Raw genomic sequence first — 20,580 nt, forward strand, 5'->3', positions numbered from 1 at the left:
ATGTTGGACTTTATTTCTTATTTTATACTATTTGCAAAAAGCAGCGGTTTGTTTTGTTTCACATGTTACTTTCTGAGCGAGTCTCCTCAGTTGTAGTTCAATCGACTCCTAACATGCTCCCCACCTCACTAAAAGTTCTGGTTTCTGGTAGGCATATGCTAGTCCAGGGTCCTGCCACTTTTTTCTGAGTCTCTCTAGTACCTATGCCTTATACTACAGGAAGCTACTGTGGGGAGCAGTCCAGAAAAAGATAATTTAAAAACTGCATAACTGTCATTGTCATACTTGCAACAAAAAAGCCCAAGTCATTAACCATTCATTAAATGTGCAAAACTGTATAAGAAAGGAAGAATATAAATAATTATAATTATAATGACTCCTTAAACACTTGCCGCAGTTCTGGAATATTTCTATATCGCATAGATTCCAATATCGCACGGAACATGTCTCGCTCGTCTTTATACCCATAAAGACTTTAAAGTTAACTAACTATATGCTTTCATAGTAACCATATATGTATGTCAATATTACCATGACTAACAAAAGTATACCCAAAGTAAAAAAAAAAAAAAAAAATGATAAAGTTTGAAGGACTCTTCAAGCAGATTTTGACACCCAACCACAAGCTCAATGGCCAGCATACTCTCACCAATTTAATGATTATCTTTTTACAATTTATATTTTGTTTAGTCCATATTATGCTATCAACTATGACAATAGTAACACTTACAACTGCCTACATACCACTCATCATGTCACACACCTGATACTTATTCTTCACATGCTTTTTTCTCACTGCCTCACTCATGCCTTGAGCAATGTGTAATATTAATTTGCCTGAATGGACCAGCTTTCCCAGGAATTATATATACTAACTTTCAGGTAACAGAAATGAGACACCACTTTATGACATTATTGAAAATTAATAAGATCCACTCTGAATTCTAATAATCTAATGTTGAACTCATAACCATCAACCACACTGCAGTTCTAATACGGATAATAAATGAGTATACATCCTATCATAAGTTTTGCACATATACATAATGCAAGTATATACTGTACATAATTACAGCATAGCAAAGAAAAAAAAAGAAAAAAAAAAAATTCGTCACATTCCCTAAATGACTAAGCATTTAAATCAAGAGGTGAACATTTGACACAAGGGACGAGACAGTGTTACCACCCAACAGCTTTATTAGCCAGCAGGCCCAGTAATGTCAACAAGCAACACTTTGTCTTCAACACTGATATTACTACTTCGGGGGTATTGCTCAACTTAAGCCTTTGTTTTCACATTTTGTTTAATTCTTCTATTTCACCACAGTACTGTATTTACTTATTATGTACATTGTGCATGTGAGGCATTTGTGTGTAAATAATGCAACATGAATTAAAAAATAAAATGCCAGAGTTGATTACATCAGAATTTTCATATAATACAGAATTTCATTCTTGTATACATCTTTACATTAATGGTATCATGAGGTGTCTTTACACCATATGCCACTAGAGCAGTCTTCAACTACACAGGCTCTTTCTTATGAGCTATTGTCTAATGAAAACTTGAGTGCAATTACATCAACATCTTATTATTACAAAATGTAAATATACAATATCAAATAACTACCTTTCTATCAACTTCAAACTTAATGCTCTGGCTTATGATCAAGATAAAATAATGTTTTAATCCCCCCTTAGCTACAGACACATTTGTAATATCCTATTAAGAATCTGAATGACAGAAACTCGGTACAAAAAATTGCAAACAGTAGATACTCTGTTCAAGCACACTGAATAAATAGATATTTAGTCTGAATTCATAATTCATTTTGGTTAACAATTAAGTCACGGAGAACTTCAAACAATAAGAATACACTGATCTTTTTTCAAGTCACGGAGAACTTCAAACAATAAGAATACACTGATCTTTTTTCAATCACTTAGCTTAACAGAAGTGCTGCATTCTGCTTTGTCTGAGCAACTAACTTTTATCTTGTCAGACTGCAGATAGATCATCAATAATCATTTCCAAAGTAAACTACAATGAACTAGTTGCAGTTACTAATTTGCACTTATAGCTAAGGGGTAGATGTGGTAGCAAGTGTATAATAGCATATATTAAATTTTGAGATTATTAACACAGCTCTGGCAATGACCAAACCAAAACAATTTAAGCTAATGACATATCACTGAAAACTGGTAATAGTCTGGTACATGTTATTCTATGTAAAAGTGTACCAACATGTTCAGACATGCAGAGAAAATCTAAATAAAGCTTGCATAAAATGAAATGTAGTTATATAAAACAAATTCCATTAGTGATGACATTTTCTTCAATAAGCTGTCAAGTTCTGCACAAAATTAAGCTTCTTTTGCAGCTTCAATCCAGTATCATTATAGAGAACACATGACTTCCGCCTCAGGTCACCATAAACACTTGTGTTCTGGAAAACAAAAATAGCCGACATATTAAGTACAGACACAACGTACTGTACTATGATCCTTGATAAACCCAAATACAGATCTTCATACTTGCTCTTTATCAAAAAATAGATTACCTTTCATGAAATATGCTGCATAACATATTATCTCCACCCTTCATAAAAACATGGAAGCATTAAGAAGGTGGCGAAGATTTTCCTTAATGGAACATTGACTTCACATTAGTAGGAATATTTGTACCATCTAACATTAGCACAATTTTACATATGTTTACAACCTCATCATTTGGGTCATACTATTGATACTGAAAACAGTAGGCAAAAAATTTTTCCATAAAAATCTGAATTACTATTTAATAAGATAAAACATTTTATCAATGTTTACCACCAACCTCTTCCCCCCCTGCCACCTCTCCTGCCCCCTCGTCCTCCACCATATGATTCGTGCCCACGGAAACCTCTTCCTGATGGATTATATGGAGGTGTTCCATGTTGAAAGTCACCATAACGGCCACCCTGATGAGGTCCAAATCCTCCTCTGCCCCGACCCTGCGGTGAGTGAAAATTGGGACCTCCACGACCCCTACCCCTAAAGTTTTGATGGCTGCCATAATATCCCCCACTACCCTGCTGAGGACTGTATCCACTTCCTCTGTATCCTCCACCTCGGTTATTGTAACCCTGGTGATTGCCCTTGCCTCGTTGTTGATTAAACTCTTCATCTAAGCTTTTCATTACGTCTATCACATTATTTTCACTAAAAGTGCGACTGTTGTTATAATCTCTTCCTGTATGTTCTCTTCCTCCAGTTTTAGCAACAACTGTTGGAATATATTCTTCCACTATAATCTTTTCTTCATCTAATTTCTTGAAATCCTTATACCAGCCCCTTACCTTGGATTCCTTGTCACTAGAATCTCCTGTCGAGTCATTTCCAGACTCCTTACGAACCCTCAGCGGCTTGGGAGAGTAGCCCTCAATTTCTTCATCCACAGATTTTCTCTTTTCTGCTTTACTTACCACAGACTTTAGAGCTCCAGTGTTCCCAATAACAGAGAGGATAGCACTTACATCAATAACTTCTGTATTAATATTGAGTTTAGTCTCACTAGCTTTAGTGCCAGAAGCTTTCTTTACTTCTTTTACAGTAATGGCTGAATTTGTAGAAGTGACAGGAGCAATAGTAGTAGTAGTAGTAGAAGCAGTAGTAGTAGAAGCAGTAGTAGAAGCAGTAGTAGTAGTAGCAGTAGTAGTAGTAGAAGCAGTAGTAGTAGTAGTAGAAGCAGCAGCAGCAGCAGCAGTAGTAGTAGTAGTAGTTGAAGAAGCAGTAATAGATGCAGCAGTAGTAGTAGAAGTAGCAGCAGCAGTAGTGGTGGTAGCAGTAGTAGTAGTAGTAATAGCAGTAGCAGTAGAAGCAGAAGTTGCAGCAGTAGTAACAGCAGAAACAGCAGTAGTAGTAGTAAGTAGTAACAGCAGCAGCAGTAGTAGTAGTTGTCTTAGTCGCAGAAGCTGTAGTAGTAGCTGGAACTCTCTTGGTGATTTTAGCAACAGTGGATATGATGGGACTTTCAGTTTTAGATTTCTGATTACCATTTATCTTTTTATGAGAATCCATTTTACTATCTTTTGTCTGATTTTTCTTTAAATGTTTTGTTTCACTTCCTTTTTTATTACTATTTCCTTCTTTCCCAGATTCATCACTAATATCCATGTCATCCTCAGTATCTGAAGCACTGATATCCATGTCTGACCCTGAGTCTATGTTAATCTGTTTTACTCCGGATTTTTTCACTCTTAAGTCTAAATCATCACCGCTTGCAAACAAGGATTGAATAGAAAGTGGTTGCGTTTCCTTTGACTGTGTTGAATGGTCAGAGAGAAAGCTGTAATCATAACAACGATAATCACTATCTGTTCCTTTTGGCTTGATACTCACTAGATTTGTTCTGTGATCACTATCCTCTCCTTCTGATACTAATTCACGTAAATTGCTTCGAGCTGGTCCACAAAAAGCTGGGGGCAGAGGAGGGGGAAGCAAAACCCCAGAAAATCCTTTCTCAAAAGCTGGAGGGGATGATGGTGTATCTGATGTTAGTGCTTCTAACTCTTCATTGCCTGGAGGTTCACCCCAATTTCGGTCATCTGACTCTTCATCGTTTACATCCCCTGGGTTACTATACTGTTCATAATCAGACCAACTTTGGCTGAAACTCCTTGATAAAATATCATACTCTGATGCTGGTCCCCCAACTCCATCATTTACTATTTCTGGAGGTGGTGGGGGTGGTGGTGGCGGAGGAGCCCATGGAGTTGGATTTTCATAAGGTGGATATGGCGGAGGTGGTTCAACAGGAGTAGGTGGGTATACTGGCTTAGAAGATGCCTCAGATGAAAGTGGGTAAGACTGAGGGTAAAGTGGTTTTGGGGTATATGATGCAGGAGCACTGACAGGCATTGGGGTATAGGGAGAAGGTGATTCAGTAGTAGGTGGATTACTTGGGGGTAAGGGTATGGAAAGACTAGGAGGTGGTCGAGAGAGATCTGGAATTGAAGGATTGGGAGTGGGTGTGGTGGGAGGCTTAGAAGTCTCATAAGCAGGAGCTACTGGTGATGTAACACTACTGCTGGTACTCCCACTTCCTCCACTGGACTTGCTAAGGTAAGCCTTGCCAAACGTATCAAGAAGTTCAGCAGCACTCATGGGCTTCAAATCCTGAAAATAATCATACTGTTAATATACTGTATGGTGAAAATCAGGCTTTGACACAAGATGCAACACTTCTTTCTCAACCAGAATTTGGATGTTCCCTGAGGTAAGAATTTACCATCATAAAAAAGATTCTTGAACAGGTAGGCAGGACGACAAATAAAATGCTAAGGAAGAAATAAAGAAAACGTAATCCAGTCCAGAATATTCATCAGAGGTACTGTACCTTCATAAAGACTCAAACTCTTTCCAAATCTTCACATAGTATCAACCAAGTGACGCTTCAAACTGGCAAATTGTCTCTCACCAACTGACAAGCAGCATCAATGCCTACCCAGGACTTCACAAACCCAAATTATGTTTAATTCTTACTGACAAATATGAAATTGTCCCACAGGAGAGAACGGTTGAGACCAAGAACATCACAAGATGATTTGACTCCAACAGGTGACCTGACATAGATTACACCACAGATGAAAATTACAACACATTTAAAGGGATTTTACCTAAAGCTCTGGGGCCAGATTCAGAAAGCAGTTTAGGAAGCACTTACGAACCCGTAGATCTTTTCTCAATCTTTGGTGGCTTTGTTTACAATTATTAAACAGTTAATGAGCTCCGAAGCACCAGGAGGCTGTTTGTAACAATAACAACAGTTGATTGGAAAGTTTTCATGCTTGTAAACTTAATAAATGTAACCATTAATAAATATAACCAAAGCCGTCAAAGATTAAGGAAAGATGTACACATTCATAAGTACTTGCGTAACTGCTTCGTGAGTCTGGCCCCCTGATGCATAAAATTTAAAATGCACACTGGAAATTTCTAAAGTGGAAAATAATAATGAAATCTGAAAATAAAAATAAAACATCTTCAGCTTGGGAGGAGAAAGAGGGAACCTCAGGAACTGCAAGTCCAAGCTTGGAGAAGCAGCCAAAGGCCCCTAACAATGAAGAAATGGTTTCTACACACTCATAAGGGACAACAGAGAGAGAGAGCAAACCAGCCTCCATTTCCATCCCTGCTAACACATATATAAGATACTTAGCCAATGAACCTCAAGTTAAAGTAAATAAAGCAAAGCCACCAGAAGCTGTAGCAACTCTAGGACAATCCCTTAGTCATGGCCTGACCATTCTGCAGCCTGAACATAAAGAGGAGCTTGCTCAAGAGTCTGCAAAACCAGGAACTAAGACGGTCAGTACCAAAATGTAAAACAAAAATGCCCTGAGCTTGGCAGCTTTTCATTAGCAGCCTCCCACATGGGAATGAGCAGTGAACCTTCAAATAATGTGGCCAGCAGGAAACAAGAAGGGATGGCCAACAGGAGTGTGGCCTGGGGTTTGTCCTCAAGTACTATGGCTGCAGCTGCTACAAATTTGGCTGTTTCAACCCTGGGTTTGTATATTAATTGTCCTATCATGTGCATTTGCTACCTAGGATGGCAATGTCTTTGTCAGGACATTAGGGCGCCTGATAGCCGAGTGGGCAGTGCTTCGGATTTGTAGTTCTGAGGTTCCGGGTTTGATCCCGGTGGAGGCGGAGACAAATGGGCAAAATGTTTCTTTCACCCTGATGTCCCTGTTACCTAGCAGTAAATAGGTACCTGGAAGTTAGACAGCTGCTACGGGTTGCTTCCTGGGGGTGTGTAACAAAGAGGAGGCCTGGTCGAGGAGCAGGCCGCGGGGACGCTAAACCACGAAATCATCTCAAGATAACCCGTTACCTATGTTTCAAGAACAGTGCCTAGAGTACTGTGCATGAAGTGGTATAAACTGTGTAACCACAGCTGTACACCACCGGCACTGACCAAAAAAGCAGAGGCTACGGAATCAAGGAAGACACAGGGACTCCTTTAGCAAATACACACAAGGCAAACATATACATAGATATCATAGGCTGCTAGACGAAGAAACAATGTTTCAACAGGTTGAAAACAAGTCGTATAATTTAGTAGACTGCTCAAAGACATGAAAAACGTGACGTGATGTAGGTTTGGCGATCCTGAGTAACAATGGTGCGGCTATCTATCAATGGAGCCGATTGGCCAGGCAGGTGATGAGGTGGTTTGATGCTTCACTTGCCAGTCACTTGTAATATCAAGAAGGATCCAGTTGGGATCTGAATTTTATAACAGTACAGATATTTTTGGTCAGACTGAGCTTCCCTCATGTTCCTCCCTAGCACCTTATATGACCCTGTCCTGCCCTGACTGCTCATGAATCTTTTCTATGACACAGCAAATTCTTACCTTAAAGAACAATGGAATGCGATAGCTCAGAAATGCTCTATTTCCAGATGAAATATTATGCAAATCTCTTACAAAAAGAAGTTACTTGATCCTCAAAATGCAGTTATCATTCTTGTGACATCTATCCATTCTCCTTATGCCATTGATAATCCTTATCAGTGCTACTTTATCATTATAAGTTTTGTAGTGCTTATATTATGTCAACATTACACTCCACTACAGATGAAACAGTCACTCCTTCCTGCAGTCATCTAGCTGCATCCTTATCATCTCTCTCACTACAGCTTTCACTGCACCACCACTTTCCTTACCTAACTAATCTCACTTTCAATTTAACATATCCCTTGTCAATCACACATCTCGGGTATTTTCACCTATCAACAGCTTCTAGTACTTCTCCATTACCTTTATTCCATACAGACTTCCCTTCTCTCTCCATAGAAGAAAGAACTTAAACATTATAGCAAAATATATTAATATACGAATACCTTTGGAGGTTGAATTGGAGAGTCATAAGAGCTAGTAGGAGTATGAGAATACTCCCGATCTCTAGACTTATGGGCATAATCACGATCAGATGGTGCCCGGTCCCTGCTACTGCTCCTGTATATCTCCCGAGATTCTGAGATGCCATCACGAGAGTCTCTGGAATCCCTAGAGCTTCTTGAATTTCTATGTTCCCTCACTGATGAATAATCCCTTCGGTCTCCAACTTCTCGTTCCCAGGAATCTCGAACATCTCTTATCTCTTGTGGTTCCCTTCTCTCATCAGCATCTCTAGCACTTCTTGAGTCCCGCATGTCTCTATCTTCTCCATTATCCTGTGACTCCCAGGTCTCGCGTGCTTCATACCCATCTCGGGAATCTACGATCTCCCAGACTTCAATATCATCTTTGGTCGAAGTATCATGTTTCGGTGAATAGGCATCTTTAATCTCACGGGAAGAGGAAGTTTTTGGAGATTTTTGAGGAGACAGTTCTCCTTTTCTGAGAGCAGCTAAGCGACTCTCCAGACCCCCACTCACACCCACAAGAGCTTCTTTGGCAAGTTCAGCAAACTTGGATGAATTGAAAAATGAATCCAAACCTGGAGAAGAAAAAAAATTCTAAGCTTAGGGTAGTTAAACAACACAGAAAAGATTACCTATATAATAAATCAACGACAACCGAGAGGTCATGCCACCAGATATATTTTATTTCATTTTATCACGGAGTGGTCGGGAACTTGTATTTCAAGCCTTTTGGTCTTGAGGATGGTAGGATGTACCTAAGTGTAAGCTGGCTGTTGATATTTAAATAAGCATGTTTGGTATAAAGTGCTTTTGCCTATATCTATCCTCTATTGCTGTTGTATCTGTATATTATTTAAATATTGTTGATCAGGTTATCTCTGGTGATGGTTTGGTTGTGTATATATAATTGTGATATTCTAATGGGGCCTTGTTGTTTGTGCATTATCAAACATCTTGAAGGAAGATGGTGTCTTTCCAATAGATTAAGATCATTGCAGCTGACAGTCCCTAAGTGAGAATGTAAAGACATAGATGACACTTGTCTTTCTACAGGCCTTTTGGTTTGTGTTGGGAAGAGTTTTTCATGAGCAAGTTGACTACCTTCTTGCTCTTGTAAATTGTCAACTGTAGCTGGCTACTCTGACCCTGTTGTGGCAACAACCCTACTCCACATTCTTTTGTAATATAGCACCTTTCTTTTCCTCACAAATCTGTTATCTAGACATTACTCATTTAAAATTTTGTTGAAACCTACATCATTACAGACATATAACATATCTAGGCATTTTTTGTCCAATTTTTTATAAGAAGTATTACTTATCAGCTTTATGGTATTTATGAGTGTGATAACTGCCTTGACATGCTACATTTGTAATCATCTATGTTAGGCTACCATAGTCTAACTTATTACTCCAGATAAGTTATAACTCCTACACAAAACTGTTCCCCACCTGAGGTGCTTGATTCTGGCAGGGACAGATCCTCATCATCACTGTTCTCTGGAGATGGAGCATCAATTGTTGGAGAGGGAACTGGGCTGGGCTCTGGAAGAGTCTTCATTTTTTCTGTTAACTTAGTCTTTAAAGTCTTCACTCTATTTCCAAAGTTTTTGTATGCCTGTAAATACACATTTATATTTTAAAAACATAATACAAGTGTCACTCTAAAGAAATATTAAAACAAATTATAAAAACAAAGTACAGGTTTATGAGTATATGCATACGAAAGCATTTTTCCAAGAAGTATACTCTTGGAAAGTTGTTCCAAAAGGCACAGTCCTAATTGACTTCTGGTTAGGATCACATTCAATCAGTGCTGATTGATATATTCTACACCGATAAGATGGGCAACTTTTTATATTGTTCCCGTTGGGTCGTACTGGTGTTAGGGAAACTTTGGAGATCATTCAATCCAGCATAAAACAAAGCCAGAAAGAGCATTTACATAAAATTCAAAATCTTTCCAAGCACTAGATGGTATAACAAGGACCACCAACCTAAACTCTGGCTATTCCTAAATGGCCCACTACATCACTACTTCTGACTACTACAAACACTAGAGGGCGCGAGCTTGTACATGTCAATATTTGCAGATGACGTAAAGTTAATGAGGAGAGTAAGAACTAAAGAGGACTGTTGGGTGCTGCAAGGAGACCTTAACAACTGCAGGAATTGGGTAGGTAAATGGCTGCTGGAATTCAATCCAAATAAGTGCAAAGTAACGAAAATGGGTAGGAGACAAAAGACCTGTATTTAACTACAGTATATCATAAAGGGACGGCAATTGCCTGGAGCATACCTGGAGAGGGTTCTGGGAATTCTTCTACTCCCGAGCCCGGCCTGAGGCCAGGCTTGACTTGTGATAATTTGGTCCAACAGGCTGTTGCTTGAAGCTGCCCGCAGGCCCACATATCCACTACAGCCTGGTTGGTCCGGCACTTCTTGCAAGAACTTATCTAATTGCCTCTTGAATACCTGTACATCCATCTTTCTTACAGCAATATTTCTAATACTTGCTGGGAGGGTGTTGAACAGCTGTGGACCTCTGATGTTCAGACAGTGTTCTCTGATTGTGCCTATGGCACCTCTAATCTTCACTGGTTCTATTCTGCATTTCCTTCTGTATCTTTTGCTCCAGTAGGTTGTTATTCTACTGTGCAAATTTGGTACCTGGCCTTCAAGTATCTTCCATGTACAGTGGAATCTTGGTTTACAAATGCCCCTCTTAACAAATTTTTCGGTTTATGAGCTCAATCTTTTAAAAAAATTCAACTTGTTTACAAGCTTTGCCTTGCTTGGTGAGTCTGATGATACAGTACACATATGGGTCGACCGAGCACATGGTTCCTGGTGGCACGGGTGAGGCACACTTCAGTTTACCGATGTCTCCCACCTAGTAACGATACTGTTTGAATATTGTATTTGGGAGGACAACAAGATGGATGGTGGAGTAACTAGATGTACAGTGAGGGGACTGGATGGATGGTGGGGGGAACTGGATGGATGGATGGTGGGGGGAACTGGATGGATGGACATCTTTTGGACATGGCGGGAGTACATTTACTAATTTGAGTTGCTCATTAATAACGACAATGCCAATCTGAGCTCTCCGATTTTACTTCTAGTCTTTGACCATCAACAGCAGAAAACTTTTACTTACATTGGCTACCATTTTAGCTTCACCACGCTGTGTTTCATAGAAAATTTCTGCTTGTTCCAACAACGTGACAAGCTGTGTCCTTTCTTCAACCTCCTTCTGCACTGAGGCCATGTAACACTCAAGAGCAATCACAGCTTCCTCAAACTCCTCCATGCGTTCACGACTTGTTCCACGCTCTGTTGACCACACAAATTTTAATATGTAGCATAAGTTACATTTCACAAATAAATAGGCACATTTTCAGTTACAAATTAAAAATGCAATTGCATAAAATATTTCAAGATATTATTCTGTACAAGTGTGCAAGTTGAGAGAGCAAAGACAGAAACAGAATACAAGATAAGGGAGAGGAGGGGCAATATTGATCCAGTTTTTACAGTGAGAATCCTCACTGAAAACCTTCTAGCAAAGGGGAGATAGAATTGAAAAAGCACACAACTGGACTTATCATAAATCTTTGCGAAAGGTTAAAAAGTACAAAGGAAAAACCAGCATTGAAAGTAATGAAACCCCATTTTCTGGGTGAGCCCTGGAGGCTCCCTGAAGTTATGTGAACTGATATGTGCTATATTAGTTTGGGGTCATCAGTCACAGTTCTTAGTCCTACCGGGAACCCTGAGCCAGAACGTGGTCCCCTCAGAGAGACGCAGGGAGCAATGGCCTATGAGCACCTTACATTTAAAGTATGTCATAATTGTCATCGCCCAGGGAAGGACCCAGAAAGGTAGGTGAAACAACACAGACCACTGTCTGGTTAACCTGTGCAATCTACATCCAAATCAATCAAAATAACTCTCCTACAAAGAAACCAAACAAGTAACCCTTCATGTGACCAGCACTTCCACTCATCAGCATTGCAACCCCTCCCCCCTTCCCCCCGACCCAAGGGAGGGAGGGGAGATGGCTCACTGGAGCTGGCAGCCCACCACTTCAGTTCTAGAACAATGAAAAACCGCCAACCAGAGGGAAAGAGAGAGGGTGTCAGGGAGCCTCCAGGGTTCATCCCAAAAAATGGCGTTTCATAACATTCAACGGTGGTTTTCTATGTGGAGCCCTGTCGACTCCCCTGAAGCTAACTACCCAAAGATAAGTAAAAGGAGGGACTTACCCGTTAGATGGCAGCACAGCAGGTCTCGAGACGAAGAGACAGACGGCCACGACAGGTGCACCAAAGCCACACACGGGCGGGTAGGAACCAAAATATTCACTAGATACCTGACGACCAGGACCCTGTTCAACCTCCAAAACCCCCGTCCCCAAATGTTGACCCAAGACATTTTACCAAAAACCGCCGCAAGAGCAGCATACTTCTAAACATCATGGGCACGAGGGTAGACCACAGGCTGGCTAGACTTGATGACACTGCGGACAACCTAAGACACACGAGCCCTGAAACAAAAATCCAAGGAAACCAGATCCACCCAAAGAGCATCCACCGTCATGGAACAAGAGGCCCGTTAGTAGCGGCGGAAATCCACTACCAGACAACTCGTGACACACCCCCAGCCTCACCAACCAAGCATGCACAACCAATGGACTCCTACAGAAGCCAGCCATCTCATTCTTCACCAGAAAAGAAGGAGGCCTCAAACAAACAAAACGTCCACCTGGACAAAATGAACAGAACTCCCAGCGTCGGAAGAGAGCATGAAGCTCCCCAACCCGACCCCCAGAGGCCAACAAAAACAAGGCTCTCCAAAAGCAATCCTGAATCAAAGGGGCCACAACAAAGCAAGAAGAATAAAAAGAAAGAACTCTGTCCAAATACCAAGAAGGCTCAGGTGGTGCATGAGCAGGCTGGAGGTGAAAAAAAGCACAAGAAAGCTAGTGGAATTGAACGGAAGTAACATCCACCCTGAACGCAAGCAGCAGCAGCTCCTCCAACGTTGCGCAATACAAAGCGACAGTAATAGGCAAGAGATGCCAATCCAGAAAAAGCCAAGCGAGAGAAACGACAAAACCTGGTCCGAAATCAACGAAAACCGACGAAGATAAAGAAAATGACAGACCTCCAAGAAACTTCATACTGTTGCTGAGAAGACCGCAGGTGGGACACCATCAAAGAAGCCACCAGATCACCATACAAATGGCGATACACATGCATCAGAAAGACCAGATGCATAGTGCAGAGCAGTAAGGCAAACCAGCAAGGAACCTCACTGGCCCTACCTGCTTGAAGGAAGTGGAGCCATGGAAAAACGTCCAGAGTTCGGACACCAAGCAAGCAGCGCCTAAAACCAAGGTTGGGCCGGCCATGGAACCAGGAGAACTACTCACTCCCAATAAGAATTCAGCCGAACCAGAACCCAGGACCAACAGCTGGACCAAAGGGAAGAGGTACAGGAACCCCCCACCCTCAACCAGTCCACCCGAAAAACGTTTACGCAAGGGCCTTGCAGTCAGGGAACGACACCACGTACAATGGGAGATGCCGAGACTACGCTGACTGGAAAGAGATCCACCACCAGACACCCGTACATCTGACAAAGCCAAAGAAAGGAAGCAGTGTCGACCATCCACTCCGTAGAAAGAGGAATGAAGCGCAACAGGCTGTCTGCCAGGACTGATGGACACAACCTGAATGTGAATGCCGCTGAGAGCTACCTGAAGTGACCAGCCCCAAGGCCACGAACCAAAGAGAAACTGAACCATGGGGAAGCAGTCCAAATGGAGCCAGATCTGTCGCAGCGCCTGCCACACAGCCGCAAACTCCCACACCGTGCTGTGAGCTCAAAGGAAGGATGGTACCCAACGCCCCTTGCCAGCCTGGTGAGCGCTGGTCACAAAGCTCCAACCGAGAGACGAGCAGGTACCACCTATGTGAGATTAAGTCTCAAGAAACAACATTTTAAACTTATCTGAGTATTCTGGCATTGCAGAATACAGTTTACCAAAGAAGTTGTGAAACAGTGAAGTGACAGTTTGCACTCTCCTCACACAGTAGTGCTGTCATTTAGCGGCAGTCTGTAACTAGGTTTCAAAATGCTATTTTAAATTTGTTTTAGTTGTCAAGGATCATTTAGATAGAGTTTAAGATTTTGAGTTTTTATTTTTATATCAAGTAGTTACCTGTGGATGGATTGAAGTATCTTCTTCACTTGGTACCCTGCCCCTTTTGGTAAGGGAAGAAGACAATTTGAAAGGTGCTTGTCCTTCTGGGACATAAGGTCACTCAGAACCCAACATGAAGGCCTCATACTGAGGCATAGGAGAGCTACCATGCGAGTCTTACTCTGAAGGTTAGACTATGGTGTTTTTGAGAAGGGATAAGATGTCATAGATTTTGCATGTCCTTAGAGAGTAGTATGGCACTGTTATGAGATTTTAGAAGAGATAGTAAGTTTTAAATATTTTTGGGGAGTGTTTGATAAAACTGGGAGTATGGAAGGTGAAATAAGAGAGTAATGGGTGTGGGAAGAGTGGTAGGAGAGGTGACTGGTGTAATCACATGAAACTAAGTATGCAAGTACAGTATACTCATCCAAGTCTTGACATATTGAAGTAAAACTTGAAGCAATTGCTGTAAGTATGCAGGAAGGGTATAGCAATGAGGAAGTATATGGTATGGAAGTATCAGGTATGAGTAAAAATAGGAGAGAATGAAACATGAAGTGGGAGACGCATAATACACTAAGGTGGATTCGACACATTAATAGAATACTGTACCAGAGAATCATTTAACGAGCAAAATAATTGAGATCATGTGGAAGAGGTAGAAAACACACAGTTCAAATCATACAATCTAACTACTCGACAAGGATCTACAGAATCCACAACATCCCATTCCCTTCTCTTAAATGCCAGAATTTTACTTTTTAAAACAATAACCTTCAATTTTAATTCTCTTGCAAACAATTTTTTTGGCAATTCCTCCTCACTTACGCATTATCTTCTTACAGATACTATATCAGTAACAACAATTTATGCCTATCTCAAGTCTACTTCCACTCCCACTCCACACGCTCTTGCCTTTATTTCTGCAGCTGATCTATACATACAAATATTCAATGGGACCTCGCTCGAACGAACCTCTCCGCAGTGACATTCTCAATTGTCTGAACATGTTTGTGCTCAGTACAATTTATTTGCTATAACAATCATATATTTTTATTTATGAGGATTGTTTGTATGCACCACCATCGTGCCAGCGTGTTGACACACATCTAGGTTGTGTCAACCTAATCTAAACTATACTACTGCAGTGCATATAAAATTTAAAACAAACTTAAATATTAGAAATTATCATACAAATTACTTTATAAAATATTATCACCTTTTTCAACCATTTATAGCCATAAGACAAAATGTTCACTCCACCTATTGATAGCATCCTGCACGTCCGTCAACGCAGTCCCCCACATCCTTCACTCTACTTACCTCTTCCTCTCCACTACCGTGACTATTTTCAACTTTGATATACAATTATATATTAGTTCTTACAAAGTCACCACATAAGTTTGTCATCCCTAACCATGTCTATATAATCTTTCACAATGATCATATTGTACATTTCTTCTATCTCCCATCCTTGTACACATCAATCAACAGCAATATTTTCCATCTTTTATTTTTTTTATATAGTCTCTGATATTTATAATGAACTATACAGCAGCACCTCTCTTATCTTCCTTTATCACCAACTTATAACCACACACATCTTCTACAGCTTTCACTGTTATATCACTAATGTATACCATTTTGTATTCTCAAGTCATTTTCTCTTACAAAATCTAATATTTTGGCTACCTGGAGAGGGTTTCGGGAGTTGTTCTACTCCTCGAGCCCTCCTTTCTTAAAGTTTTGAACTATCTTTTACTGTCTCTAAGTTCCATACATTTGATACTTTGTATCACTCTTTCTCTGGTCAGAGAGTCAACCTCCCACTTCCCCAAATTTTGCACAGCAGTACATAATGATATGATTTCATAAACATTTCTCTCACTACCTTACATCTTTTGCATTTCAGTATACTGTATTTATGTCTTCTGTTTACACATGTATAACATATTCAGTTTTTTCCCTCCATTTTGTCCCCTTCTCATTGCCTCTGTGTATAGCTGTATATGTATCTATGCTTAAAGGGTGTATTTTAGAGAAAATATGCCAACTCCCCCACATTCATTGCCCACCCTAGTATTCATATTCTCCAACACAACTTTCCTATCAATTTTTACAGACCTCAACACAATCATTCAGGTAGTCCCCCCCCCCCCCCCCCAAAAAAAAAACACCTGCTTCTCATTCTTTACTTTAACATTTTCCTTACACACTGGAGAATATTCACTTACAAATATCTCTTCTCTACTTATCTTACACTTATCAACATTTCTGGATTAACACATTCATGCCCCCTCACAAATTTCATCATATTTCTCATATAAACAAAGTTTATATGAGAACTTTTACTCATAAAAGTTCTCCTCTCCTGTTTTACTCATAACATTTGAATCAAATCTTGACCAAACACATGACCACTCCTAACCTTCCCACCACTGATTTTTCTCCATATACTTTTTCCATTAAAACAAGAATCACACACGCCTAACACATCTATCTTTCCATTTATAAAATTTAGGTTTGAACACACTCTTGCTCTCCTCATTTACACCTTTTTACATTAAATGCATACACTCAATGCCTCAAATGTTCGCTCTAGTCACTCCACTACTGTTTTGCCTGTGTCCCATCCACCCAGACCAGGGGTGTTGGCTTTTAGCACACCAAATGCAGCAGTATTCCAGGAGGGCGTTGGGTTGGGTTGTCTTGCTGCCCGACAAAATAGCACAATTCTCTTGAACCCAGCGAATCTGATTGTTAAATGCAAAACTAAAAGAAGAGACTTTATCATAGTTAAAAAAAAAAATATGACAAACTAAACCAAAAGTATCTTGAAATATTAAGGAACAGTTTTTCTATTAGTTTCACCACAATTGGTGTGGTAACTAAGCCACCATGAGAAGAATGTATATCTTGTTAAACAAGGTATCTCACACAGATATATTAAAGATCTAATGACATAAAACTCCCCTTTTACCCCTGACATATGCTAGCTGTCAGTAACTACAGTACTCTGAAATTTATGATATACTATATTCAATAAATAAAATAAAATAAATAAATAATATTTTATTATATATATATATATATATATATATATATATATATATATATATATATATATATATATATATATATATATATATATATATATATATTATATATATATATTATATATAATCACCAACAATATTATATATATATATATATATATATATATATATATATATATATATATATATATATATATATATATATATATATATATATATATATATATATATATATAAATAAATGATGGATACTACCACTACTGAATCTTCTAGATCTGACTAAAATCTCAAATAATTCAGTTTTATTTTTAAAGCACTATATTTAATAACAAATTCAGTTCAGATATTATTTCCATTTATTTAGGAGGTTATCTAGCTGGGGTAACATTAAATATTGAAAAAGTTAATTGAAAAATATAGGCTGTTAGAGTGAGAAATACAATGATTTTCTGTGGGGAGCCCTGTTGGCTCCCTGAAGCTATCCATACTGATAGTGCTATATTAGTTGGAGTCATCAGTCGCAGAGTTCTTGTTGCCTACCAAGAACCAGAGCCAGAACCTGACCCCTCTCATAGAGGTGCAGGGAGCAATGGCCTATGAACACTCTACATTTAAAGTATACAGGATAAAAACCCACACACTTGTGTATTTGTGAAATTTATGTAAAGAATTTACACCAAGTCTTTTGCACTCTCCTGAGTGCTTTATCAAGGTGTGAGTATGTGATTAGAACGAGATTTACAACTCAACGCCTAATGAGGCTGCTATCCTGGGTCCAGTCCCCTTATTCTTCTTGACCGCCTGACTATGTCACCTCTATTCCCGACTGCCAATGTACCTGCGGTAATGTCTTCTACAGAAACACAGTATGGTCACGTGACCTTTCTGTAATCCTGCTATTCTGGGAACTGGATTTTGGGTGCCTTTCCCAGTCGATGGCAATTATGACACTTTAAATGTAAAGTGCTCATAGGCCATTGCTCCCTGCACCTCTCTGAGAGGACCAGGTTTTGGCTTGTTGTCCCCGGTAGGCATAAGAACTCCCATGACCGATGACCCCAAACTAATATTACACATGTCAGTTTGGATAGCTTCAGGGAGCCGACGTGGCTCCCCACAGAAAACTTAATATTTTACAGTACTGTATTGCAACATTAATCTTAAGTTTCAGTATTATGGCTACATTATACACCACAACAAAAGCCTTATAGTGAGCAATGTGCAAAACAGAACTCAAACATTAGGTGCAAATGTGCTGTGCTCCACTCTGCCCCTTTCTGTGCTCAACAATTTTCACACAAAAACTAGAGTATACACAGTGCAACCTCCAAAATCTGGATTATATTATTCCAGCCCAGATCCAAATTTGCAAAGTTTTTTTATGTATTTATCACAAAATGTTTCAAAGTTTGCTATTTTGAAATGGCAGAACATATCTATGTACATATTAAATACACAAATAATATTTAAAAATGCATAGTGAATACAAAAATACTAAATGATATAGCAAAATTTGAGTGGTGTTAAATGCTCTCTTAAGAGAGGCACCTCAGTCAGTGGGTCCTTGAGCTATAATACTGATCCACGAAGACCATCAATAATGCTCAAAGTCCTGCACAACTCCAAACTCAAACTGAGGCTATTACACCAAACAACAATAATACAATAAGCAACTACCCAAAACAGTCCCCCAGCAGATGGCAGCATCAGCTAGGATCACTGCACCATTTTAAGCTAAGTACACCCAAGCAAACTTGGGAAGACAGAAATAAATGAGCATAAATGGAGAGCAACTGACATGCTGCTAAAATACCAATGAGATGCATCCTGTTGAGGGTTGCCTCAGTGGCAGCTTGTAGGTAGCCACACTGAGATAGCTCCACATATATGTCACATCAGGTCTAGGAGTCCTTTAGCAGTCTATCGAAGGCCAGAAGCCAAAATCTAGCCACCTTACAGATAAGCAGGGGATTTAATATTACCCTCACTTAAGAAACAAACCCCCAGAAAGAAGTGAAGAAAAACAGACTACTGCAAGTTTCACAAAAGTAACAGAACAGCAAATAATGCCACAAATGATTTATCCAGTAGTTAGGTCATAACCCCCCACAAGTTACCGCTGACCACAGCCAGGTGGCAGCACCACCAGAGTTGCTGGCTACCCATGTCAACAATCCTCAATCCAGAGCCAAAGAAAAGGAACCAATGCACCTAGTAGGGAGGGGAGGGGAGGGGTCCCGGAAGACATTAAGGCTCCCCAGAAAGAGGCATTTCATTAATTTCAACTTTTATTTTCTAGTGGGGGCAAACAATGGCATCCTGTAGCTAACTAGCCATAGACGAAAGGCTAAAATGAACTCGCTAGGGAAGGAGAGCAAGGATCAAACTTCTGAAATGGAGAGCCCTGGACAGGAAACCCTACCCAGGGTAACACAAGCACAATGGAGTCCCAGGACCCTGTTACACCTTCAAAACCCATAAGCCTGGGGGACAGCAAACTTCCGAATATCATGAGCTTGAGAGTAAACTACAGAATTGGCTAGATTTAATGATGGTGCAGACAACCTGAGACAAACAAGTCTTTGAATAAAGGACAAAAGAAAAGAGATATGCAAGTAACATGTCCCCAAAGCAACGTTCATAGGTAGCAACAAAAAGTCGCAACCAGACAAGACAAATTATGCACCCCTGGCCAAACAAACCATGACCACAAATCAATAACAAAGAGACTTCTCCAGAAACCAACTATATCATTCATTGGTAGAAAAAGAAGAGAAGACCGCATATGAAGAAATTGCCCACCAGGGCCAAAAGAAAAGAACCACCACTTCAGAAGGAAAGCATGAAGCTCCTAAACCCTACAACCGGGAGTGAAAGCCAATGAAAACAAAGCCTTGAAAGAAGAATCATGGACCGAAGGGGCAACTGAAAACCAAGGTGGCGGAAAACACCAACACCCTTAATATAGAAACCAAAAAAGCTCAGAGGGAGAATAAGCCGGAGGTGAAAGAAAATGCGCAAGACACCTTACAAAATGGCACCGAGGAAGTAACCACGCCAAACACCATGGTCTGAATGTGTATAATTAATATTACTGGGCCACCCACGGCAAAATACTCACATACACAAAAACTCTTTTGTACAATTTATATTACAATGCAATACAGTGTAGAACATTTAACAAAATTAGCTAGAATTTATTACTAATAAAATAAAAGTAAAAAATTCAATTGGCTGTAAATTATTATATGGAGTCAATCCATATTTCATTGCTTAAAACTTACATTAATGTGGATTAAATTTAGAGTTCAGACAGACGATCCGAGAGCAAAGTATGTACTTTGGAGTTTCTTATTTTTTATTTTTATTAAAGAGAGGTCCAGATTGAAGAGGCTGC

The 20,580-nt window shown here is 39.7% G+C and overlaps 1 protein-coding gene across 5 annotated transcripts in view; it reads right to left on the reverse strand.

Annotated features, from left to right (window-relative positions):
* Positions 1-1,414: 1,414 nt before the first annotated feature.
* Positions 1,415-20,580, reverse strand: part of LOC123775003 (uncharacterized) — a 28,098-nt gene continuing 8,932 nt past the window's right edge. For 4 of the 5 annotated variants that reach the window (XM_069318976.1, XM_069318972.1, XM_069318973.1 and 1 more), the window contains 4 exons: positions 11,074-11,249; positions 9,366-9,531; positions 7,891-8,489; positions 1,415-5,157 (listed from right to left, as the gene is read on the reverse strand). In XM_069318976.1, coding sequence (XP_069175077.1) covers positions 3,559-5,157; positions 7,891-8,489; positions 9,366-9,531; positions 11,074-11,249 — 2,540 coding nt within the window. In that variant the 3' untranslated portion in view covers positions 1,415-3,558. The remainder of the gene's footprint in view (positions 5,158-7,890; positions 8,490-9,365; positions 9,532-11,073; positions 11,250-20,580) is intronic. The other variant, XM_045769728.2, reaches the window with a different exon arrangement.

This window comes from Procambarus clarkii, chromosome 92 (assembly GCF_040958095.1).
Source record: "Procambarus clarkii isolate CNS0578487 chromosome 92, FALCON_Pclarkii_2.0, whole genome shotgun sequence".
Taxonomy (NCBI): domain Eukaryota; kingdom Metazoa; phylum Arthropoda; class Malacostraca; order Decapoda; family Cambaridae; genus Procambarus; species Procambarus clarkii.